Source organism: Tympanuchus pallidicinctus, unplaced genomic scaffold (assembly GCF_026119805.1).
Source record: "Tympanuchus pallidicinctus isolate F22 unplaced genomic scaffold, pur_lepc_1.0 scaffold16, whole genome shotgun sequence".
Classification (NCBI taxonomy): domain Eukaryota; kingdom Metazoa; phylum Chordata; class Aves; order Galliformes; family Phasianidae; genus Tympanuchus; species Tympanuchus pallidicinctus.
In genome coordinates, this window is record NW_026294679.1 from 1,136,303 (window position 1) to 1,161,162 (window position 24,860).

The 24,860-nt window shown below is 42.1% G+C and overlaps 1 protein-coding gene across 2 annotated transcripts; it reads right to left on the reverse strand.

Annotated features, from left to right (window-relative positions):
• Positions 1-212: 212 nt before the first annotated feature.
• On the reverse strand, positions 213-22,058 carry GLRX3 (glutaredoxin 3). Of its 2 annotated transcripts, none has more exons than XM_052677068.1 (11): positions 21,918-22,058; positions 17,166-17,274; positions 14,745-14,819; positions 13,969-14,170; positions 7,511-7,683; positions 7,347-7,408; positions 4,609-4,666; positions 3,039-3,091; positions 2,059-2,098; positions 1,884-1,976; positions 213-487 (listed from the first exon to the last, which is right to left on the reverse strand). In XM_052677068.1, exons 1-11 carry the CDS (start codon positions 21,986-21,988, stop codon positions 437-439), a joined length of 987 nt encoding a protein of 328 aa, XP_052533028.1. In that variant the 5' UTR covers positions 21,989-22,058; the 3' UTR covers positions 213-436. The 2 variants fall into 2 exon arrangements, with proteins under 2 accessions (XP_052533028.1, XP_052533029.1); XM_052677069.1 differs by lacking the exon at positions 21,918-22,058 and adding an exon at positions 18,864-18,883.
• Between the last annotated feature and the right edge of the window lie 2,802 nt (positions 22,059-24,860).

Below are 24,860 nucleotides of genomic sequence, written 5' to 3' on the forward strand. Positions count from 1 at the left end.
ACAGCATTTTTCTCACTCACTAGACATGAAAACAATTATTAGCAGGGACAGAAAGTTATTAAGTTCCATACCAGAGGCATTCCCATTAATATTTTGCTAATGATAGATCAATTTAGCCCTATATAAAGTACAACAGACAGCGCTGTCATTACTTGATTCTTAAACATCTAGATGCAATGAATACATTAGGAAGTGTAAGAAACATCCCAAACTCCTCTAGCATTATGTTTTAATTGAATTTGAAGATCTTGACACGTTTCTATCTTCATTGGAAACACACTTTCAGATGCAGCAGGGTCTTGTGACAGAGTACATAAGAAGCCTTTATTTACTTCTGATTGGTTCCACAGGGTTAAGTCACATTATATTGCTCCAGCATAATCTACCAATGAGTAATTGTTCAAAGAACTTCAGTTCCCACTGCTGACCTTGGACATTAATTTTCTCCCTTCAGAATAGGCAACAACTCGCCGCTTTCTTTTAGTTCCTGTGAAGACACAGACCCAACAATTAGTCACTACATGCACCTTGTGTCACATTCACACCATTTCAGTAGGAGCAGTTTACAGCTCAGTTCAGTGAGCATTAGGGGGATGAAGCAGATGACCCACTAGAGGTCCCTCTAGACCAAGGTTCTTCGTAACGTTGCCTTTAAGTTCTATTTTGTACCTTCCAACTCAAAGAGGAAACTTCCTTAGGGAGAAGATAAGTCCTCAAAATAATTGACTATCAACTTTACCAGGTAAATCCTCTGGCATGTGCCCTCCTAGATAGATGTGAGCATACACAGAATTTTACACCCAAACTCTTCCCACAAAGTGAAAAAACAACCACCATGCACTGACAGACCTTGTTACAGTGTGTGCCAGTGACTAACAAGACAGAGAAATCTGTGAGCCATACCTGAGAGGTACTTGCCCATATTATCTGTGTGGTTTAACTCAAGTTCTAAGGCTAACTTATCAGAAAAAAAAACCATGAGATGGCTTTAAAGTAACACATACTGTGGAGTATATATTCTTCTCCCAAATCTCAAGAGAAACAGTTCTATCTCAGCTTTATTCCATATTATGCTACATAATAGAATGCATTTTAAAGGGCTGACAACATTCATCTACCCATACAATTTACTGTGAACCAGCAATGCAAACAGACAACTTAAATTCAAATGCCAGTGAGATGAGACTTCTGCAGCATCTCTGCAATGCCCAAGACTATACTTACTGATCACCGAAGTCACCCACACACTTGTTAAATAAATAAAATTAAAGTAATCTATATAATTTAAGTAATACCAGTATTTTTAGAACTAAATGAGATTTATTGATTGCATCTTCCCAAGAGTTGCAGCGTCTGAGGAATTGGCTATAAAACATTCAGACAAGAATGGGCTCAGGAGTATTTGGGGTTTAGAACACTGTGGCTGCTGTTACAGAAATCAAAAACCACAGTAACAGATGCAGATCTATTTTTGTTGCTTCAGGCTCTGTTCAAACAGCTACAATAAACTTTGCTTTTTCCTAGGAATGAGACTGTTTGCTCGGGAAAAAATGTCTCACCCACCTTATTTGAGGAAAGCAATGTCAGAAGTAAAACAAAGAAGAGAACCCTGTAAAAATACACCTACAGGGTAAAAATGGTCTTTACAGTAACAGTAATTGACTGCTGTCAAGAAAATACATTTCACTGCTAAATCTTGGCATATGAGAATGCTAGAGATTTAGAGCTCCTTGAGCTAATGGGAGGCACAGTAAAAGCAACCAAGGCATTCAGTTCCAAGATCATGGGCCACTACCAGGAACTTCTGTACGTTATGGGCAGAAAACATTTTTACAGTGTTAAACAAGTGGTGAATTTACATTTCAAGGTTCTCCCATTCTTACCTTAACGATATCCAACCCTCCAACGAGTTCACCTTTCACGTACAGCTGAGGATATGTTGGCCAGTTTGAATAGGTTTTCAGTCCTTGCCGCACCTAAGGAAAACAACTGTAAGTGTGAGCTTCAACTTCAGTGAAAGTAGCAGTGAATTCCACAGTGATGGAAATACTTGATTACCTCTTCGTCCTCCAGTATGTCAAATGTCTCATAATCAACACTAGAAAGAGAGAGGAAAAAAAAAAGATGGTAAAAGGAGGGAAGAAAGTCAGCTCCTTAGGCATGAAGAACTAACATCAAGCCTAGTTCCATGGCCAGCTTCTCAGTGCACAGAATTAAGCTGTGTGGTCGATGCTCTAACTGATCAAAGCAATTCTGTTCAGTATTAGCTTCAAAAAACTTCCATGCTTTGCAAGTTTTCACTGAGGAGTCATCCAGCTACAGTTTACTTCATGTATTACTTGCACAGAAAGTCAGTGTAAATCTGAGTTCTGGCTGCTTTGTACTCCGAGGTGTCATTCTTCAATAACTGGGAAGCATGCAGCTTCCTGCCAGAGGATAGGGTCAATGACAAGGAATAGCAGTTTCTAGCATGTTCTGTGTGATTCTGTGAATAACAACTTATTTCCATGCTGTGCATTGATATATACAGTTTTCTAGTTATCTAAAAAGAAAAACCTCATCCTAAGATCTAGTTATCAAGACAACTGTTTAACCTCAAACTAGCAGTGCACCCAAAAGATGAGTTTATGCAAAGAAAGATCATACTCATCTCTCACTACAGAAGGAACTGCTTCGAAGAAGAAAATTGAGACCATGTGAGAAGCTCCAAGATTAAGAAAACTGATCATGAGGGACTTCTAATAGGAGCTGCTTATCAGGATGGAAGGATTTCTTTAATGTCAACAGCAAAAAAAATAAAATTATCCACTGTTGCAATAACCTGTTTAATCAGAACAAGACAATCACTGTGAAGCAGTGCTGAAGCAGTGTAATATCCACAACTGACACTGTGTCAAATGAAAGTAAGTAGGGATTCATGCTGTGGGTTCTACACAGGGATACTTAGATACTTCTGAACAAAACAGCAACATCCTGGGAAGTTTTCCACTACTGTTTTTCCCCTTAAAACAGAAGGGGTAAATTAAATCAGAACTTACCCAGTATTGTTTATGATTTCTATAATTTGCTTGCTGAATCCACATTTTGCAGACTAGAAGACAAAAAAAAACCCAAAAAAAACCATTAAAACATTTCTGCTATGTTTGATCCTCCAAATTCCAGCTCAAGTTACACTGTAACTGCTATAAATTTGTTGCTAATGAGACCTTACTGAATAAGCAGTACTGATCCCTTAGATTAGTGCCATCCAGGCTGACCTGCTGGCCATGCTTCTTCATGTGCAGCCCAGGTTACAGTTGGCTTCAGGGCTGTGAGGACACACTGCTGGCTCAGACACCATCCAACAGCACCCCCAGGTCCTTTTTGGCAGGGCTGTGCTCTATCCTTACATTGTCCAGCTTCTATTGATAGTGGGATCGCTGTGACCCACGTGCAAGATCCTGCACTTGGCTCTGCTGAACCTCATGAGATTCTCCTGGACCCAAAGGAGTCCTAAGTTTCTCTGGATGGCATCACCATCACTGCTTCAGTGAGTCAGCACAGCCTCCAGGGTTCCAGTGGCTATGAAACTGCTTAGACAAACTCTCTCACAAGTATATTTTCTCTATAGATCTAGGAGGTTTAGGGAGCAAATGTGAAAATAAAATGGAAAGAAATCACATGAATAAAATCAGTCCCCCACCTTTATCACTTCTAAATAAAACACCTGTATACAACCAGCAACTATAATTATTGCCTACAGTACAGAGAGTACATCCCAATACTCCAATGAAGAGTTTAAGCTAGGTGCCAGTAAGTCATTTTGACAGGAAGAACTGCAGCATCTTCCTGTTCAATAGGGAACAATTTATCCCACAGTTATTTTGAGGATGCAACACAAAGAAACAGACTGAACTTTTAGTTGACAGTTATTTGCTACTACTTTACACCTAATTGTTCACAGTTCTCTCTTTGATCACTACTTTTATTTCCATTGAGAAAGGTAATTAATCTCAGCTCAAAGTCACCAGGCATACATCATTCCATGTGTCAGGAGTGATTTTTTATAGTATATGGCACTATATTTTAGTCTCAAAAAAAACACCTGGCAGCTTTTTTTTTTCCTCCTCCAAATGCAGTTGTTTCAAATGCATCATAAAAATCAGAGAAATTGAAAAGGATAGGGAATCCAATGCAACAGGTGAAGAGAGGGAAACTCCTAAGAACATGTACTCAAAGCTGAAGTGTCAAGTAACAGTAGAAGTGTATGCTCCAACTAGGACAGATACCAGCCACAGCATTCTGAACAGCAGAAGAAAACCCATTAGCTGTGAACACAGTCAATAAGCCCAGACCAAAATGACACACACACTTCTTCCATTCGTTCCTGTGTTGCAGATCAATTGACAGATGTCACTATAGTCAGGGAATTTCATGCCTGGTCTGTATAAATGCAACCAGCATTTCAGCAATAAATATTTCAATCTGATAAAAATCTGACTGTTCTTTCATACAGAAGCACCAAATAAAAAGAGGACAAATAACTTCCCAGAACCACTGATTTTTATTAAGCAAAGGAACAAGGGAAAGAAGCTGCTTAAGTGTTGCAAAATACTTTTGTAATCTTACCTGTTTGTTTCCCTTCATAAAAAGCATTACAGGAGCTTTGTTTATCAAGCTTTTAAGCCTATAGGAAGGAGGGAACAGGAAGACAAAACAGCTCAGTTATTATCCAGGTGGAAAGATTGCAACTTATAGCTTTATCAAATGCATTTGAAGCAGTGCTCTGAGCACTTCCATTTATATTGTTTACAGAACTTTAGTCAATAAGACTGAACAATCTCGTTACTTTTAGGCAACAATTTACATTTCTAGGTTGCTCTTTAGGTATTAAGTAACAAAATTAGGAAAAACACAGGATACTCCTAACACAGTACCTTCCTTTTGTAATCTATTGACTTGCACACACTGAATGCAATATAATGCTTCTTACTCTCCACGTAAGACAGTTCTGTAGAGTAAGAGCCACACACAGTGTCTGTAAGCCACGCAATCCCCAAAGACAAACCACCACTGAAATTCAGGGATGGGTCCATTTTGCCCCACAGTGCCCTGGCTGCTTCTGGTTCACCCACATTAGACAGCCTCAAGTCTTTCCTTCTCCTTGTATGAACTGTGCTCTGTGACAGTTGATGGGAAGAGCTAGCTAAGCCTCCTGTCCTGCTGCTTCCTGCTAACAGGATATTACCCTCTATAGCACACGTGGCAGGTGGTTATTTTCTCTAAAATATCACTTTGCACTGCTCATGCAAAATGATCCCAGACCACAGAATCCAGGATCTCCCTGAAATAATAATAAAAAAAAAAACCAACAAATTGCATGTTTGCATACAAAGCTAAAATCAACAACTTTGCCATCCAAATGGCCTCCAGCATAAGGAACAACAGGGACATTAACTGCTAGAGCAACTTCCCCTAGCAACAGATCTGCTCAGAGAAAGCAGTAATTTCCAGAGCCCATTTTCCAGGCTGATTTCAAAAGAAGATGCAGTTCAGCAATGGGAAGAGATCAAGCACTGAGTAAAGGAATATAATTGAGTATTAAACAGATTTTACTACCAATTGCCTTCGTTTTATTAAGTCTTAGTGTTTGACCAGGTAGCTCACAGGGTTTTTTTTATGAGCGACTGATAGCATGAATGTAGTCTGAAAGAGATGTAAAGTGTCCCAAAACTGTGAGGTTTGCTACAAAGAGTAATAAATGCATGTCACAGTACTGAACTTCCCAGCCATCACACAAAAACACAGCTCAGAAAAACACTGCATGACACTGCTAAAAAACAAACACCTACTAAATGATGAAGAGCAAACCAGGCAATGAGGATCAGATGCAACTCACGTGGTACTTTTTTAGCCAGGTTGCCTTCAGGTCATTTCTACATCAACATTTGATAAAACTGAGAACAGCTTCACACAGCTGTTCAAAAGCTGATGCTGCTCCTTTATAGAGATATTTGCCACACCAGTGACACTGATGCATTAAAACACATTAGATAAGTGCAGGTCACTGCAAATCAGCTTATCTGCCTCAAGACTGAGCAAAGCAAAAGTCAGGTATGAATTTGATGAAGCTGCAAGCTATCCAAGCTTGCAGAAAGAATTAAGAGACCAGAGGAAGTTTCCTAGAATCAATTTTTAAAGACAACACTGAAGCAGTGTAACTTCTAGTCATAATTTAGTCTCAAGTTAAGTTTTTTGTGGTGTCGGTGAGGCAATTTACAAATTACCCTACTAGAGCAACAATACTGAACCTCTACCACATTTCAATTGAAAAGGGAATTCAAAAGTATACAACTGTCCAAGTGCACCTTATTCATGCAACAAAATGGGTTGCATTAAGTTTGCTCTCTGGTGGGATGAGAAGGGGAGAGGAGCAGCAGCAGTCTTATCTGGTGGTTTGCAAAGCTCGCTCTTATTTCTTATCATCTTCAGACAACAAGTGGGAAATCTATGCTTACACATTTGCCTTCAAGGCACAGGCTGCCCTCCTGGTAAATCACCCTCAGTTTGCATGTCTTAACAGTACTATCCACACAAACTGGAAAAAAAAAGCCACACATGCTAGCATCCAACACAAGGACCCCTCGGATGTCTGGAGCTGCACTGCCTGGGGCATGTCAGAATTTCAAACAGGTACAAACCTTCAAATGGGAAGGTTAAAGGAGGACAGATTGGTTTCCAGATATTACATGTGATTCAGGATGCTGCATTTCCTACTGATGTAGCATATGTTCATGTGGCCAAGGTGAGAGAAAACATGAACTGAAGGACATGAGCAGTCAAGAAAAACGAGGAGAGAAACCTGAGTTTTTTTCCTTACATTAACATCATGATGTTATGCCAAACAAAGATAGCTTCAGTTATTAGTGTGCTCAGAGGATTTCTGTAGTTATCTTCATAAATTCTTACATCATCGCCTGCTATCATAAAACAGTACAAATATAACTGCAAGCAAAGAGCAGCACAGCTTCATACTTTCATATAGAAATGATGCTTACTACACAGAAAATAGAACATACTAAACAACTTGAAGACAGTAGTGCTCTCATTAGAAGAAAACTTGGGGTTCTTGAGCAGTTTGATCTCATGGAAGGTGTTCCTGTCCACATTAAGGAGTTTGGAACTAGATGGCCTTTAAAGATGATCTTCAGTCTTCCAAATTCAAACTATTCTAAGATCCTATGATTATCATCTGATAAAATAAAGTACCAATTTGTATAGAATGTATATAAGAGTGTTCACTTGTAAAACTGAGAAGGACACCTCAAAAATTGACCCCCTGAAAATAATGACAGAATACATCATACCTGTCCTCTAACTTCTGTGCCTTGGGACAGACTGTGTCCAGTTCTCCAGAAGCCTCAAGTTCCTAGGGAGACAGGGGAGGAGAAAAACCAGACGTAAAACCAAAAGAACCCAAAACCATACGCTTCTCACAATTACCAGAACTAGAAATTTCTCAGTTTCTAACCTTGATAATATCAAGTCCACCTATTAGCTCTCCAGCTACATACAACTGTGGATAAGTTGGCCAATTAGAGTATGTTTTCAGCCCCTGACGAACTTCTTCATCAGAAAAAATATCAAAACTGCTAAATGAAATACCATGTTTGTTCAGTATCTCCACCATCTGTTTGCTGAAACCTGCAAAAAAGAGGAATTATACAGAATTTTAAGCACGGTACTCCCACATCCACACTAAACTTTATTCAACAAAAATACACAATTCTCTATTAAAAACCTCAGATGTTACAAAAGAGGAAAAAGCATATTCATTACTGGGATTACAAAGCCTAAGTACATGGACAGCTTGCCAAGTCAGGAACTTCACTACATGCAGAGCCACCCGATGGCCTTTGTATACATGCCTGTTGTTCCAGCATGCAACCAAAGCAATACTAAACAGATTTCCTTACTCTGCCTCCTCCACTCCTTCTCCCTTCAGCTCCCAAAGAAAAGCTGCTCAGTTACTAGAAGAGCACCTTCAGCAGCCTTCATTTTATCCCTGTGCTTTAATTGCTGTTTCTTCCTCCAGTTACTTATCTCCTACACTGAAAGGAAATGAGGTTGACAAACCAAGCAGGATTCAGGATTCAAACCTGATTGTATTTCACTAATTTAAACTAGAAACTTGGCTATTATTTTGTTTTTAATAGTTTTGCTTTGAGAGTATATCCTTCCCTTCCTTCTGGCCTTTTTAAACCCTACATTCATGAGCACATTATATTACTTTATTATCCCTGTGACATGTGTATAATGTGCTTTGTTTTCTTCTCAGGACACGAAGCCATAGCTCTGATAGCACCTTTTCAGAAGAACATTAGGCACTGGCCATCACAATGCAAACATTCAGATATAACAAATATTTGCAGCCAACCAAAGAGGAAAAAAGATCTCTCCCTTCTGTACCTAACAATATTTTTCCTAAGAAAATCACTTTATAGGTAGAAAATCGCATGCATGACAGTTCTAGCATTCAAAAACTCATCCAAATCTTCTTAAGCTTGAAGAAAAATTAAAAAAACAAATCATTTTGCAAGTAATTCTCCTATTAAAATGAAACACTACATAGATGCTTCTCAAAGATTCTTTTTAAAGCTGGTCTCCATTAAAATCCTTCAAAGTTACTTTAAAACGAAACAGGGTCACGCTACCCAGGCTGCATCCTTCACATCAACAGGTCCATTCTTTACAGGTTAATCTGAAAAAAAACAACAACTTAGAATTGGATGCTCAAAGCCATCATCATCCACTTAACACTTCCACTATGCAGAGCACAGGTTGCCCTGCAGAAGATAGCAGCCCTGCAGATGTTTCCCCCATCCCTGCAGGCATTCAAGGCCAGGCTGGATGTGGCTCTGGGCAGCCTGGGCTGCTGGCTGGTGACCCTGCACACAGCAGGGGGTTGGAAGTAGATGAACATCGTGGTCCTTTGCAACCCAGGCCATTCTACAGTTCTATGATTCATTCTGTGGATATTTACTCCATAAAGAAAATGGATGAGAAGACAACTGCAGTAATTACAGCACAAGGATGCCCAGCACTCGATCGTTAGGACTGATGATCAAAACTCCATTCACAACCCCACTGTTTCTCTGCTTGCCCTGCTATGAAAACTGTTAAATACAGAAGAACAACACTGTAACGCTCTGCAGCTCTGCTTCCTTTCTAAGGCATGGTCTTTATCCTAAATATTCCAACACCTCCTGCAGTTGCTCCCATGCTCATCCCTTCTAATGATGTACAGCCTCCTACATCACTTGTAGGGCTTGCTAAAGTGATCCATGAGAATTTGCCCACAGAACACTATGATGATAATGTATGTTTTATATCTGTGCCAACTCTTTCTGCTTCAGAGTCAAATGCCCTTGCAATCCCACCAATTCCCTACAACAACTCCAACAAACAAGAATGAAAACCTCTACACAAGTGTTAAATAAAAGACCATGCTTAAAGGCTTTAATAAGGGGAAAAAAAGAAATAAAGAGCCTTAAATGGGAAAAAAGAATCAGAGGGCCATACAAAAGTAACCTTTGATTTCAGCTCACACGGCCACCTATTAGTTTTTGAAATATGGATTTTTTACTATAGCTTTCTGCAGTTTTCACCATCTAGAATTTATTGAGATATGAAATAGCAGTGCTTATATGTATGGCATCTAAGTTGCTTTTCTTTCTACAACTGAAGTGTTAAGTTCATGTACAGCCTGAAGTAAAACACGGATCCTGATATATTTTTTTTCCCTTCCATCCATCTGGGAGTTCATTAGTAAACAGCTAAAGGCCGACTGCTGATGGTTATTCCATCACCAATGCATTAACTCATTTCTACTGTAAGAGACGGGGCGGGGGGAAGCTTTATTTTAGCTGTAGGCAATTGCATGCAAACTAGAAAGATTGATTGGTTGAGTTTCATTTTGAAGGGTTATGGTAGCAGCCTGCAAGTGTTATGCTTGGGGACAAAGTGTCAGAGCAGCTTTAGTTTTGTAAGAAAAGATTGAGGCTGAGTTTCTGAAGAAATACAACACGAGCATCGCGAGTAATAATTAAACTGCAAACAAACACTTTAAGCAATTATCTGGAAAAATCACAAGTGCCACTCCAGCTACTGCAGAGATAAAAACAGCCTGAATAAACGGCTTCATCAATGAAGCAAACAAATACTTGCACAGGCCAGAAGAACCTGATGAAACAACACAGCAATCACACACAGCTGCCAATAAGCACTCAGCCTTGCTTTACACTGTGCTTAGCTGGCTTTTCCAGGGAGGAAATCACAAGCTACAGAAGACCTTAAAATCCACTGACAGGTAGGGATCCCAACTGCTCACCAACTGCACAGAAGACATCTGGTCTGTTCTTTGCACCAAATTGATTCACGTTGCAAATGTCTTCTTTCAACAGGCACGGCTCTTTATTCAATTATATTTATATTATTCCTAATGCTCTTAGAGCAGATCTGAATTATCTTTGACAAAGCGTTGCATTATCTCACCTTGAAAAAGGCTCTGTCTACTGCAGGATGTGAAAGCCAACTTACTGACATCTCCCAGCTACTGCCAGGAGCTGCCAAAGCATTCTAAAGCAAGTATAATATTTAATTACAAAATTAAGAGCCATAAGTTCAGGTTATTTTCTATTGCATTACGTTTTAATACATACATTTATTTAGGCAAGGACCTCCTGTGCATTTTTCAGGTTTGAAGAACTACCTACTTTATCATGTTAATGCAAGGCAAGTGAGCCTGTGCTATGCCATTAATCTGCTTTCCATATTGGGTTTACCCCAAAGTAGCACTCCTTAGCTTTGATGTCTAGAAATGCCTTTTTGGTTTGTGCTTCCATGTTTTTTATTTAGCCTTGCAACTCCCCCATCAGTAACTTTAACACACAAAAATCCACACAGGGCCTTCCTTCTCCCTGCCCAACAGATCTGTCTGGCATTCTGCTCACTGCCCTCTGGGAAACCTTCATTCAGCAACACCAGCACAGCAGGTCCACCTGCAGCACTGCTACATCTGCACCCAACACAGCTCAATCCAAAGCACGCATCCGAATAACCGAGGCTGCAGGAAGCCCTGATGTAGGCACAAATATATGGAGCTCAGAGCACTGCCCTATTACGTAGTTATTATAGGATGTACCAACAGTTGCATTTCACAGATCTACTTCAGAATAAGCCAAAATTCCAATTCCTAAAGAAAACAATCTACAATTCCTATGACCACATCAACTTGCAAGCACTTGTAGCTACACTGTTACGCAGCACAAAACTACAGATACATAGATGCAACTTCACCAGCTCACACACACAGCTCCTGTAACCCCAAACACACAACAGCACAACGCACGTGGAAGCTCTGAGATCTGGGGTTATTCCTCAATCTGTTCCTGCTGAAGCAATACTGGCACTTTGTTAATGCAGTGAAAAGAAACAACAGGCTTGAAATTTGAAAGGGATAAAGAAGAAAAACAGACTGTGTAAATACTAACAACAGTAGAAGCCTGACACAGTTTGGGATGCCTCTTTCGTGCACTTGTTCCTCTACAACCTTCTGACAGCAACCAACAGTAAAGCAGCACGCAAACATTTAAGAGCAGCTGGAATGCTGTGTAGGCACTGAGTGCAGGGGCAGTAAGAAAAGAGGCACACAGGCCAGACAAGCGCTGGGCTGAGCTGCCAGGCTCCTCCTGCCCTGCCCAGCAGCACCCATCTCTGCAGCACGCAGCCCAGGCTGACACACACCTGATGTGTCACTGCTTCTCTTTCAAATATTGTCTCTTTAAAAGCAAGTTTTCCTTCTCAAAAAAAGGCACCAAGCCCTGTACTAAACTCCCTCCAATTACCAGCATTTGACAGACAGACAGTTCTCCTGCCCAACGCACGCAGAGTCAGCTTCTCACTGTAATTCCATCCCAGTAGGCCCAAGCAGTAGATCCACTGTCACCGCCACTCTGCTCAGCTCCCCCGTCTGTCAAGCACAGGTCGTGACCTAAAGCCACCTGAACTTAATGAAAAGACTCTCATTTACCCAGTGGACCCAATCCTCAATTTCAATAAGCACTGCTACAGACACAATTCCTGAAATACAAATAGCTATCCTGTAACATCCTGCCTGCACAGACACAATGCAAAATAGCAGAAACTGTTTTGAGAGTCACACAGCCACATCTGTATTATCTTCACCAAATCAGTGTGCTCCAATTTGCACCTTTCCACACTTAAGTAAACAGTGTATGTGGTTTCTTTTAGGTACTATCACAGAATCAGGTACTTTTAGGTACTATCACAGCTCTTCCATTCAGTTTCTGGACACAGTCCAATGGAACATGCAAGAGATGGCTACAGAGGCATATCTGCATTTGAAACTTGTTAGCTAAATCTAATACTTAAACCATTATGAGATTTTCCATGTGTGGAGGATAAGCAGCATTATTAGCACAGCACAAGGATGTTTGGCAGCTGATAGCAACATCCCTAACTCACCACACCATGCCACCAGCTCAGATCAATCTGTGGGCTCCTGACTGGATAGGAGAAGCACTGATGTGCCTCTGGGCAGCACGTGTTGAACACTTAGGACACAACAGGGGTGGAGAGTCTCATGTAACAATTTAAGCACTTGTCTCTTTATTGGTTCTGTAAATATTTGCTCACTGCCAGCAGCTCAGCCTGTAAGGAGTTACTGTTTCTAGTTCTTTCCTGATTTCCCTGTTACACTTGTAAATTCCTTCATCTTTTTGGCCCTGCAATATAGTTAGCACAACTTGCCTTACAGGAGGCATGCACACGTAGCAAAGGAATCTAATCTTACACATCTCAGCATCAGCTGCTTCACAAAAGGAACTGTAGGCATTGCAATATTTAATCTCCAGACCAATATGGTGAGAGAATGGAGACAAATCATTGCAAGCTTCCCCCATCCAGTTGTTCTAACCTTTTGGTTTTATAATTTTATAATTATAACATATTGCCACCATTCCCTGAACAAGACAGTCTTCAAACTTCAAGTAAACATCTGGGAGATAAATGATGAGGAATGGTTATTTTCCCACACTGCATTTTGCTCTTTGGTGTTGTTTGTTGGTTTTTTTTGTTTGTTTGTTTGTTTTGGGGGTGTTGGGGGAGAAAAAAAAAATCCAAGATGAGATATAGGGGTTAGAGAGCAGTTATATACATGAAAATAACAGCACAAAAACTAGAAGCTGAAAATTCACTACGGTATGAAAGAAAAACACTGGTGGGTTAGAAGCTGACTGACAACTGAAAACAAACTGAAGCTGTTATCTTGACCTGTCCCTAGAAGGCAGGCAGGCCAAGCAAAGCATCAGTACTGTGCAGCAACTTGTTGAGACCACCTGAGTAGAAAGGTAGCAGCTTCACAGCACCTAACCTTGCTTTTTAATATGTGTTTACCTGCTTTTCTACAGATAAACACTTCAAGTCAGCTGGGAATCAAGTCCTCTTAATTTGTGCTCACTGTTTATAGAACTAGGCTTAAGTAAAAGCCTTTCCACTGTAGCAGTCATGCTACTGTCTTTCAGTTTTACCAGCTAGTGTAGCTTTGGCTTCTTTATCCAAAATGGCAACAGTGATTCTGTTAGTTAATTCTTGTTATTCCCTGAATGGAATCATACTCTTCAGACTATTTGACATTTTAACAGGTGAAGTGATGCACAAAATACACAGTGACTGAACATGAGGAATGTTTAAGGATAGCACTGTACATATTCTTCAGACAGTACCTAGTATTTGTGATGCCATTTCCAAAACTGAAGCAAACACACAACAATTCTTTAGCTGTAGGTAAGCAAGGACCTCTATTAATGCTTCTAAGCATGCAAGATACCATCGGGATGTAACTCCAAATCTTAAAGTAGCCTAAAAACAGCACTGCCACATTGAACATGACCTTCAGAAAATCCTTACCACAGCGAGGTTCTTTTGGAGACCCTTTCATAAACAGCATGCAAGGGGCAGCATTGATGAGTTTCTTCAGACGAACATTAAGATCTTCTTTTGCACTGTCATTAGAGCCAGCAGGAACAGAAGCGCTGGACGCATGGCGCTGGACTTTTTTGGTCAGCTCTGGGGCATGAGCACCATCTAATCTGTCAACTTTCTGGGAGTTCTGAGGAAGCCAAAATACAGGCTGTGTGAAAGGACTGCATTCAGAACGTGTACTGTCCCAAAAAACAGTGAAACCACCAGATAAAACACAGGTTTTTGCCTTAGTGCATTGATCTTGTAGCCAATCTTTAGCAGCAGCACACTCAAGAGCCATACCATTCTGTTAGCTAGCTACTCAACACTAGCAAAGCTTACACTGAAAGAATGCTAGAGGAAGTATTAAGAACTTTATCATCACAGGTAAATGCACCCCATAGAGGCTTGTCATTTCTACCAAAAGACTGTTGAGTTTTCTTCTTTTATGCCATGTTGTAGCACCACAGCTAGAGAACGTTACTAAAAAAGTATGACAGCTAACATAAAAACTTGTTAAGAACTCCAAAGCAATTAAGAAATCCCTGAAAAATTACACAAAAATAATGCATACAGAAATGATTCTTAGATCCCTCTGGATAGGTTAGATCAGACACACAAATGTTTCTCCACTGAGTTTTCACCAAGTTTCTGCTCTCCTAGCAGCATAAAAAAATATACATATTAAAAGTTCATTTTCTTCTCAACCTGTCTTCTCTTACCTTAAAGAATAAGAACGTTGGAACAGAACTAATTTCGTATTTCTCAGACACTTCAGGCACAGCTTCAGCTTCCAGCTGGAAAACAGCAACAAAGAGAGAGAAGAAAAATAGTTTTATTTTCATAATCTTCTTTCAAGTTTGATTGTGGATGTCAAACCTGTCTAAGATATTCTCAGAGATGCTTTATACATTTAAAAAGGAATTTGACACACAAGTTTGTGACATATTTGCATTTAAATGAGACTCGCTGGCATGTCATCCACTGAGCCTACAGTGTCAAAACAGGTTCAGAGGTTTTTATTTTGTTGCACATTTCAAAAGATGCCTGGAGGCTGTGAGGAAAATTTTTGGTGCACTGGTGACCTAGTAAATTTTCAATCATATGCAGCTACTACTATATTGAAATCCATAAATCATTGACCCCAGTTATGTCATGATTACAGTGCTTATTTTCTGCCCACAGCAATTCTTGCTGTTTGCTCTATTGACTAATTTCAAGGGGCAGTACATCACGAGTGACTTTTGCAGCCTTCTGCAAATTACGAAGCAAAAAGGAGCGTTTCTTCAATAAGCTCCTGATGCCTGCTAAATTTTGGTTTTAACTCCTACGATGCTACTGAGCACTGAGTGCAAAGCTTGTTCAGATTATTGGTTCTGATTTTATTCAGCCTTCAGAAACATGCCTTGAAATTACACAAGGTAGCAATTCACTGTACAAACATACCTTTTAATTGACTTAAATTGATGATTTGCTATGCATGGGCTAAAAGCTTACTGGAGTGACAAGTTTCACAGTACAGGACTGTGTAAGACACTTGCTCTACAGCAACTGCAGAGTTAATGGTAAAGAAAACAAGTGTTACTAGATATGTTTCAAGGAGAAACCTGTGATCCAGCACCTAGAAGAAAAAGCCTTTCAGTGTTATTCCACAATCCATACAGTGACAATTCAGGAACAAGCACAAGCAAACAGCTCACAGCTGCCCATACATCTGTCCTCACTGAGCTGTTTTAGAGTGAGACCTGCCAGTTATTGCAACTGAAGGCAGCAAACATCTCAGCACTTGAGCATTACAACACATTTTGGTTCACTAACTCAGCAGGCTCTCAAGGAACTTCCTCAACACAGAAGCAACTCAATGCAGTAACTCAGAACTGTGAGCTGAAAACTGTAAATATTCTAATTAGCTTTTGTCTTTTAAGTAGCACATGATTAAAAGCCACTTCCATAACTGTAATTTTCTTTACCCAGCTATTTGTTTTCCACTCTGCTCGAGTCACACACACACAGATTTCACATTTCAATAACTTGCTCATCTTGGTATCTCTTCTCAAAAGACTTTTTCTAACAGTTTCTCAATACAAAACAACTTAACCAAGGCAAGGATCTTAGAACGAGGATAGGCAGCAACTAAACTGAGGAATTACATCTGAAAACATTTCAGCAATTACTGTCAGTTCTGAAGATCATTTCCTCATCACTTGCTCTACTCTAGAACACCCTGGGTTCTGACTGGCAGGGCACTGCCCTGCTCTTGCTCAGCCATCCTGAACCATCTGCTGAGCTAACAGGCTCCTGCCTGGGAAAAGTCCAATCCTGGCTACTCTGGAACACAGAAATTGCACAGAGCTGGCTGTTCCATTACTCCCTGCCTCCATAATCATACAAGCATCTCATTAACAAGAAAAAGTTGTTTTAAAATGAACAGCACACTGTTGAAGTTCATTCATTTTCCCTTCCACATTGCCTCTCTAGGATGTGCAGAAGATGCCACAAACATACAGCAGCTCATTGATGTCTCAACCACTTGGTGCTAACACTATCCTCATATCAGAGTGACAATGTTGCAGAAACATGAACTGTCTCCCCTTTAAACATCAAGAAGACTGCTGTTCTTTTCTTCTGAAGCACCATACAGAAAACTAAGAAAAGTATCTATACAAATTCTAGATCTACATGGCTAACTATTATCATGAGAACAAACAAAATCTGTAGCATGTTTAAAAGGACACTGTTTCTAAATTAACCTGAAATCCACAGATGAAAAATAAACACACTGTACACAGAAGGGAAGGACTGAGAAGCTGCAGGCATAAATTTAAAAGCTTATTTGTTAGATAAGTAGCTAACAGAAGACATCTCTTCATTGTATTTTAGTAAACTTTTTTTTTTCCTCCTTTAAGTACTAAGATAAATGAAGGTGCTGTCTATAGAGTATCAAGTTTGGAAAGAAGAACTTAAAACTTTTATCCCACACATTTTTTGATGCATCTTTTTCATATATTCAACTCTGTTTTCAAACAAGTCAAAGCAGATCTTCAAAGCCAGCTGCACTCACTCTCTGTGACATGCCATCACACATCAAACAGCAGCTCTCCTCTGTTCCCAACACCCTTGGCTGCCCGGCCTTGAGGACTTACCTGCACAAACGTAACCTGCGTGTGTTCCTTCGCCAGAGTGGCCATAACCTCATTCATCTGTGCACACTGGGGAGCCCATGGTGCCCAGAAGTGGACAACTACAAGTGCTCTATTAAAAGGAAAAAAAAATAACAGCATTTACTTTTAAGTAACAATTATGCGCTATACAGGTTTCATTTGTCACAGACACACTTACACAAACCCACGTCTTCCTGGGAAGAAAACTGAGTAAGTGAAACTGGGAACATTTTTCTATGACTTACAGAGAGAATAACTTCACTGCTTTCTCAGGGAACAGAACAACACCTAACACTTCTGTTAAGGCAACACAGTAGAAAGAAAAAAATGTCAGAGTCACAGAAAGGCCTGGGTTGAAAAGGACCACCATGATCATCTAGTGTCAACTCTGCTGTGTGCAGGGCTGCCAACCACTAGTCGTGTACTTCGATGGGAAAGAATCATGCTATAGGAATGTCAGACAGAAAAAAGAACGAGCAGCAAGACTGGAGATGGGGTGAAGCTACAGGAAGCTGCTCCTGAAACACACGAAGGCCAAGCACTCAGAATCCATCCTAGAGCTGCAACTTCCCCACAGCTCCAGCCAGGCATACCAGCCCTCTACCCTGCACCTCCAACCATGCACATCACCCCTCAGCCCTGAGCCCCAGCTCAGCACCTTCACCATAGCCCTCTGCCCGCAGTGCCACTGCTGTGCTGCCTCTTTGATTTCCCATCAGAGAAAAATGACTACTTTTATTAAAATCAACTGGGACTTCGCTAAAAATTCTTATGCTGAAATGCCATTTATTTCTTCAACTTCTTATTCTTCTTCAAGGTTTTCTTGAATCACAGAATCCTTAGAGTCAGAAGAGACCTCTGAGGGCCATCCAGTCCAACTCCCCTGCAGTGAATCAGGACACCAAGGCCTGATCCAGCCTGACCTTGAAAGTCTCCAGAGATGGAGCATCCACCACATCTCCGGGCAGCCTGTTCCAGTGCCTCACTGCCCTCCATGTAAAAGACTTTTCCCTTGTATCAAACCTAAATCTGCCCTCTTTGAGCTTGAAGCCATTGCCCCTTGTTCTATCACCACAGACCCTGATAAAGAGTCTGTCCTCTTCTTTCCTGTAGCTCCCCTTCAGGCTCTGATGACTGTGACAACATATTTGTATTTCATTTTCAACTCTGCTGGTTTCAACTCACTTTCCCTAAGTCAAATACCCCAGATAACAGGAGATAAAGAAGACAAACATGTACTACTGTTAATCTACCTGGACACAAGAATCAGCAGATTGATGTATCTTCCATCACCAAACAATGGAAGCTCACACCAGATTTCCATGGCCTTGCATGCAGCACAACACTGGCACAGGAACAGAAGCCGTGTCACCTGAGCACATACTCCGAATACAGAGCTAAGAGCAACTCACATGCAGAACCACTGACTTCAAAGACCTCCTTTTCCAAAGCAATTCTAGGAAACCTTGGTAGCAATACGATAGGATACATAATAGGATACATCCTACCAGCCCTGCAAGCTGAAAGGCGAGCTTGGGAGCAGCTGTGCTGCCTGCCCTGGCCATCAGCTCCTCCAGCACCTTTGTGCCACTCCATGACAGAGCACAGCTTCTGCATTCCACCTCCCACAGCTGATTTCCAGCACTGAAATCCCAGTAAAGGCTCATTTTAATGACTTACTCTTTACTTATAAACAGGATTTGACAGAGGTTCCTCAGATCACGAGTCACTGCTCAAAGGTAATTCTGAAACTCACTGATTCTGAAACTCTGTTTCAGCATGGAAACTTGTAATGTTCTTTTGGATGGAGTCTGCCTAGAGAGCAAAAGCAGCAGCAGGGGACAGCAAGGGACAGCACAGGCAGCTCATGCAGCAGTTCTCTCTCTGCAGAGCAGAGTTCTTCCAAAACCTCTACAGCCACACTTTGGTGAGAACTGAAGCAACGGAGCCACACACTGCACAGCACACACTGCAGGCAGCTTTCTTTTGTTGATAAATTCATTCTGTATTGAATTACACTGCCCTCTCAGTGCCAGGGATTTATAAACAAAGCTTGAAAAAAATGCAGAAGTAATTTACAATAGTAAGCAAGGAAGAAAATCAAGAGTTAATGAAGCACATCAGTAGTTCTAAAAGCATTTCCTAGGTCCAACCAGGATATTCTGTAAGAAATTACCACTATCAAGAAAAAGAGGATGGTAACAAATACTGATAGCTTCTCCAGAAGCTTCTCTTCCTGTATCACTTTGTACTTCCTTTAAGAAACTTTTGCTTTCCTGCTTCATAATTTAAGTGAATATTTTGAAATACAGTGACATCATTAACTCTCAATTTCATTTTGATCATCTAAACGTAAAAAGTACATTGATAAATAACTTCTAATATCATCCAGACATGATATGATTAAAAACAAAAAAATTCTATGACTGATCACTAAGTCCAACCATCATTCCATCACCACATTATGTCATTCACAAAAGTTTGGGTTTCTTAGCAGTAACAAAAAAAAAGCCAAATATTTCAAATCAAACAGAGGAATATAACTGTCAGTACTATCGACTCAACGAAGAGCCAAAAAAAAAAGTACATGTCAAATAATTAAAACTATTAAAGAGAAAACTGACCTAAGTTCTGGGGTGAATGAAGAACTACTGGTGGGTTTTTCTTGTGGGTTTGTTTTTTTTTTTTGTTTGTTTTTGCTTTTTTTTTTTTTTTTTTTTGGCTGCTGAGAATAACTTCAAAATATTGAATTTGCTCCTGAAAATATTTTCATTTCAGCCTGTGTACACACATAGAAGTGTGTGTGTGTGTGTGTGTGTGTGTGTGTGTGTGTGTGTGCGCGCATGAGAGTGGAATTCCTTCCACATCCCCATTCAGCCCCTTTGCAGAAGGGAAATTCCAGAAAGAATTAGAAGTTGCTCAGCAAGACTCTTCCTCCAATAATCCTAGATTGGCCTGGGTTGAAAAGGAGCACAGTGATTTTCCAGTTCCAACTCCCTGCTGTGTGCAGGTCACCAACCAGCAGCCCAGGCTGCCCAGAGCCACATCCAGCCTGGCCTTGAATGCCTGCAGGGATGGGGCATCCACAGCCTCCTTGGGCAACCTGTGCCAGTGCCTCACCATCCTCTGGATGAAAATCTTCCTCCTAAAATAATCAAAGCATCTCAACGTTTCTTTAAGCTGTCATTAAGAACCTGAGGCTGGTAATTTCATTATCCCACACCAGTAATTCCTTCAGTTTTCTCTCCTTCCATGTTCAAAGGCTGCTGATAACTCAGCAGCTAAATGGCATAGAAACGTCATTGACAAAGCAACTTCTATTAACACACCACACCAAATCCACTTAGACACAGACAGGTCATGAATTAAAGATGCTACAACTGCCACCACACCTCTGCCTCCCCAGAACAAGTGAAGAACATTACCAAACCTGCCATTCAGGAAGGCTCCCAAAGCCCTTTTTGTCTTTGTCACTGTCAGAGGCAGCTCCTCCCTGCCAAAGCCAACACACTGTATGAAAGATGAGCACCTAGGCCTTCTAACTCAGAACTGCCACTGAGTGGTTTGAGTTGGGAGGAACCTCCAAAGGCCACCTGGTCTGACCCCCTGCAATGCACAGGGACACCCACAGCTGCATCACAGCTCCACATATGGACACAGTGCTCCAGGTGAGGCCCCACCAGCACACAGCAGAAGGGTAGGATCACCTCCCTGAACTACTGATCACTCTTCTTTTGATTGGCTTCCCAGGCCGGGAGGGCACAGTGCTGGCTCACATGCAGCTTCCCATCCACTGTTTGGTATTAATCAAGCACAGCATTTAAAAGTTAGTCAGCTGTGTGAACAGACACCCCATCAAATCAGGTACCACGTGCTACTTCTCACGAGCTTAACCCTGCAGGCTCTGATGACTGCGACAGCATATTTGCAATTCATTCTCAACTCTGCTGGTTTCAACTCACTTTCCCTAAGTCAAATACCCCAGATAACAGGAGGTAAAGAAGACAAATATGCACTATTGTTAATCTACCTGGACACAAGAATCAGCAGATTGATGCCCTACAAGCCATTTTGTATCTTCCACCACCAAACAATGGAAGCTCACACCAGATTTCCATGGCCTTGCATGCAGCACAACACTGGCACAGGAACAGAAGCCGTGTCACCTGAGCACATACTCCGAATACAGAACTAAGAGCAACTCACATGCAGAACCACTGACCTCCTTTTCCAAAGCAATTCTAGGAAACCTTGGTAGCAGTACGATAGGATACATAATAGGATACATCCTACCAGCCCTGCAAGCTGAAAGGCGAGCTTGGGAGCAGCTGTGCTGCCTGCCCTGGCCACCAGCTCCTCCAGCACCTCTGTGCCACTCCATGACAGAGCACAGCTTCTGCATTTCACCTCCCACAAGCGAGGCTTTTTCCTTACACCAATCCTAAACATCCCCCCTTTACACTTGAAACCATTTCCCCACATCCTACCGCAAGAGACCCCGAAGAAGTGCCCGTCCCGTCCTTTCTCGCAGCCCCAACCCGGACACACACTTAAGAAGGATGGCTCACACAGCACCCTGCCAGCACGCCCAGCCCGAGGCCTATCGAGGCCTCACGTCTCTCTCCCCCCCTCCGGGGTCGCACCTCAGCTCCCGCCGTTCCACCCTCCCTATCCGCCAAGCCTCCCGCTCCCTCAGCCGGCAGAACGCCGCCCCGCAGCCCAGCTGGGCCTCACCGCTCCTTCTGCTGCAGCAGCCGCTGGAACTCCTCTGCGGATCCCGCCGTCACCACCTCCCCCGCCGCCATGGCCGCGCCGCAGGAAGGAGGAGCGGCGCGGGGTCACGTGGGAGCGACGGCCGCGCAGGCGCAGACGGGGCCGCGCCTCTCGCGCAGGTGCTGCCCGCCCCTCTGCGCATGCGCCGCGAGGCTGAGGAGGCGGTGGCGGGAAGGGCGGCCGTCAGTCAGAGCCGTCAGTCAGAGCCGCAGGGCGGAGCTGCGCGCTGCGTCCCTCTGAGAGGCTTTAAAGCCGAAGCTGCGCTTTGAGCCGGCGGTTTGCCTAAATGAGGAAATGACCAATGTCTATAAGTGGTCCTTGCTTATGAAGCGGTCCTGAGGTTGAGATCACTGAAAAGTCTCATACGCCTTTACCCTGATGCTGTTAAAAAGATGCTCGCAAAGCTGCCTGTGCTGTCCTCATCATGGGCCACATTGCCGGGAAGAAATGGATAAGAAATGTGGTCCTTCAAAACGAACGACTTCCTCTGTAGCCTGTGTCAACCACAGCCACGTCAGATAATTTAAAGCCTCGCTCCTTAATAAGGTTGGCGAGGCATTTTCAAGGTTCATTTGGAAGGTAGAAACAAGGATTGCAGTTACAAATGTATGGCCCCATTGAGACGCCGGAGACCTAAATCTCCCTAACACGAGGCTATATTTCTGGGCATCCCATATGGAGTATTTGGCAGCACGGTCCCAGGGAAACCCAGGGCTTCAACGACTCCAGATTGAATAACAGGCAGCAGGCCAAATTAATCTGGCAGGGCTCCCACAGTGCCCAGTTGATCTACTGCTCACCTCCAGTTGCAAAGGACTTGGTTAACAGAGGAGATGTGCAAGTCTGGGAGCCACAAAAAGGAGAGAGATGGTGCTGCTCACATTGCTGGCCCCGCCTGAGAATGTCAGTTTGCAAAAGAATGGCTTTACATGTGCTAATCGTCTTATTTCAGAGCCCCTGAGATGTATTCAGAATATATATAAGCTATGTTTCTGTATAGAAATAGCCTTTATTGGTGTGTGTGCACTGTAAAGTAAAACTAAATAAAATAGGAGCCAGGCACAGGACACTGAAAGTGGTAAGACTGAATCTCATAATAGAGTCTGAAAAAAATAATGATAAGCAAAAATACGACCCGACATCACGTGGCCTTAAGTTGCAGCAAGGTAAGTTTAGGATGGATATCAGGAAAAACTTCTTTACAGAAAGGGTTGTTAAGCACTGGAAGAGGCTGCCCAGGGAAGTGGTTGAGTCACCGTCCCTGGATGTGTTTAAAAACCATTTGGATGTGGTGCTCAGGGACGTGATTTAGCAGAGGGTTGTTAGAGTTAGGGGAGCATAGTTAGGTTGTGGTTGAGTTTGATGATCTTGAGGGTCTTTTCTAAGCTGGGCAATTTTGTGATCCTGTGATTCTATATTTGCACTCACAGATGCATGACACAAGATTAAAAAAATTGGTCTGGAAGAATCACAGAATCACAGACTGTGTAGATTTGAAAGATTAAGAGATTTTGTAGCGTGAACACTATGAAATAAAGAGCAAGTATTCTCAGATAGGTTCAGGTTGTGGATGCCCCATCCTTGCAGGCATTCAAGGCCAGGCTGGATGTGGCTCTGGGCAGCCTGGGCTGCTGGTTGGTGACCTGCACACAGCAGGGGAGTTGAAATGAGATGATCACTGTGCTCCTTTGCAACCCAGGCCGTTCTTTGATTCTGTGATTTAAATAAGACAGAAATTTGCCTTAAGATGTGGCAGCTCTTGGTGTAACAGCAGTGGGAAGGGGCTATGCAGCTGACATTTCCCAACCTTTCACCTGCTGTACTCTAGCAGATTTAGATGGCTGTGTCACAAAATGCTTGTTTGACTGTAGTGTATCCTATTGTTCTAAGAACGTGAATGTAAAATGGGAAGCCAGTCTGCAGCACTGGCTCTACTGGCAAGGAACATAAACAGGCTCTTGGGGGTGGAATTGGAAGGTGGTTTGAAATAATTAAATAAATCTGATTTGATGTGAATGGATTTGGGCTTGGTTCAAACTCAGCAATGAGTTATGCTTCAGATGTTGTGCAAACTGGATTACCCAGATTTAGGGTTATTTTTTTATTATCTTTTTTTTTTTCCTATCAGGCATGTCAATTGCTAAATTAAAAACAACAACAACAAAAAAAGAATCTGCGGATTAATTTTTTGTGGTGCACCCTCAGGCTCAAAGAATGTGACAGAGCATACTGTGTAAGTACAACTGGATCCCTAGTGCAGAATAAGCACTGGAAGGAATGCCAGGGATAGCTTGACAATGCAAATAGCTTGATTTAGCAGAGCAGAACAGACAAGCGGAGTATTAGATGTTCCCGACAGAGGAGTTAAGCCTGTGCTGGTCTCAAGACCCACAAAAAAAACCCAAAAAACCTAAAAGGAAGACTAATATTATCTGTGACATGCAGCAACAGGGAGTGACGAGCTCTGTTGGATTCTGCTAGGTCACACTTCCTCCCATGCATTTTGTTTTCTCCCTTTTGGTGGGAGATAGCTGGTGCAGGAGAATCATATCATAGAATCATAGAAACACAGAACGGCCTGGGTTGCAAAGGAGCACAGTGCTCACCCAGCTCCAACCCCCTGCTGTGTGCAGGTCACCAACCAGCAGCCCAGGCTGCCCAGAGCCACATCCAGCCTGGCCTTGAATGCCTGCAGGGATGGGGCATCCACAGCCTCCTTGGGCAACCTGTGCCAGTGCCTCACCACCCTCTGGCTTAAAAACTTCCTCCTTATATCCAACCTCAACCTCTCCTGTCTCAGTTTAAAACCATTCCCCTTATCCTATCACTATCCATCCTCTTTAGCAGCCGTTCCCCCTCCTGTTTACACGCTCCCTCCTTCTCCAGCCTGACCCATCCCAACTC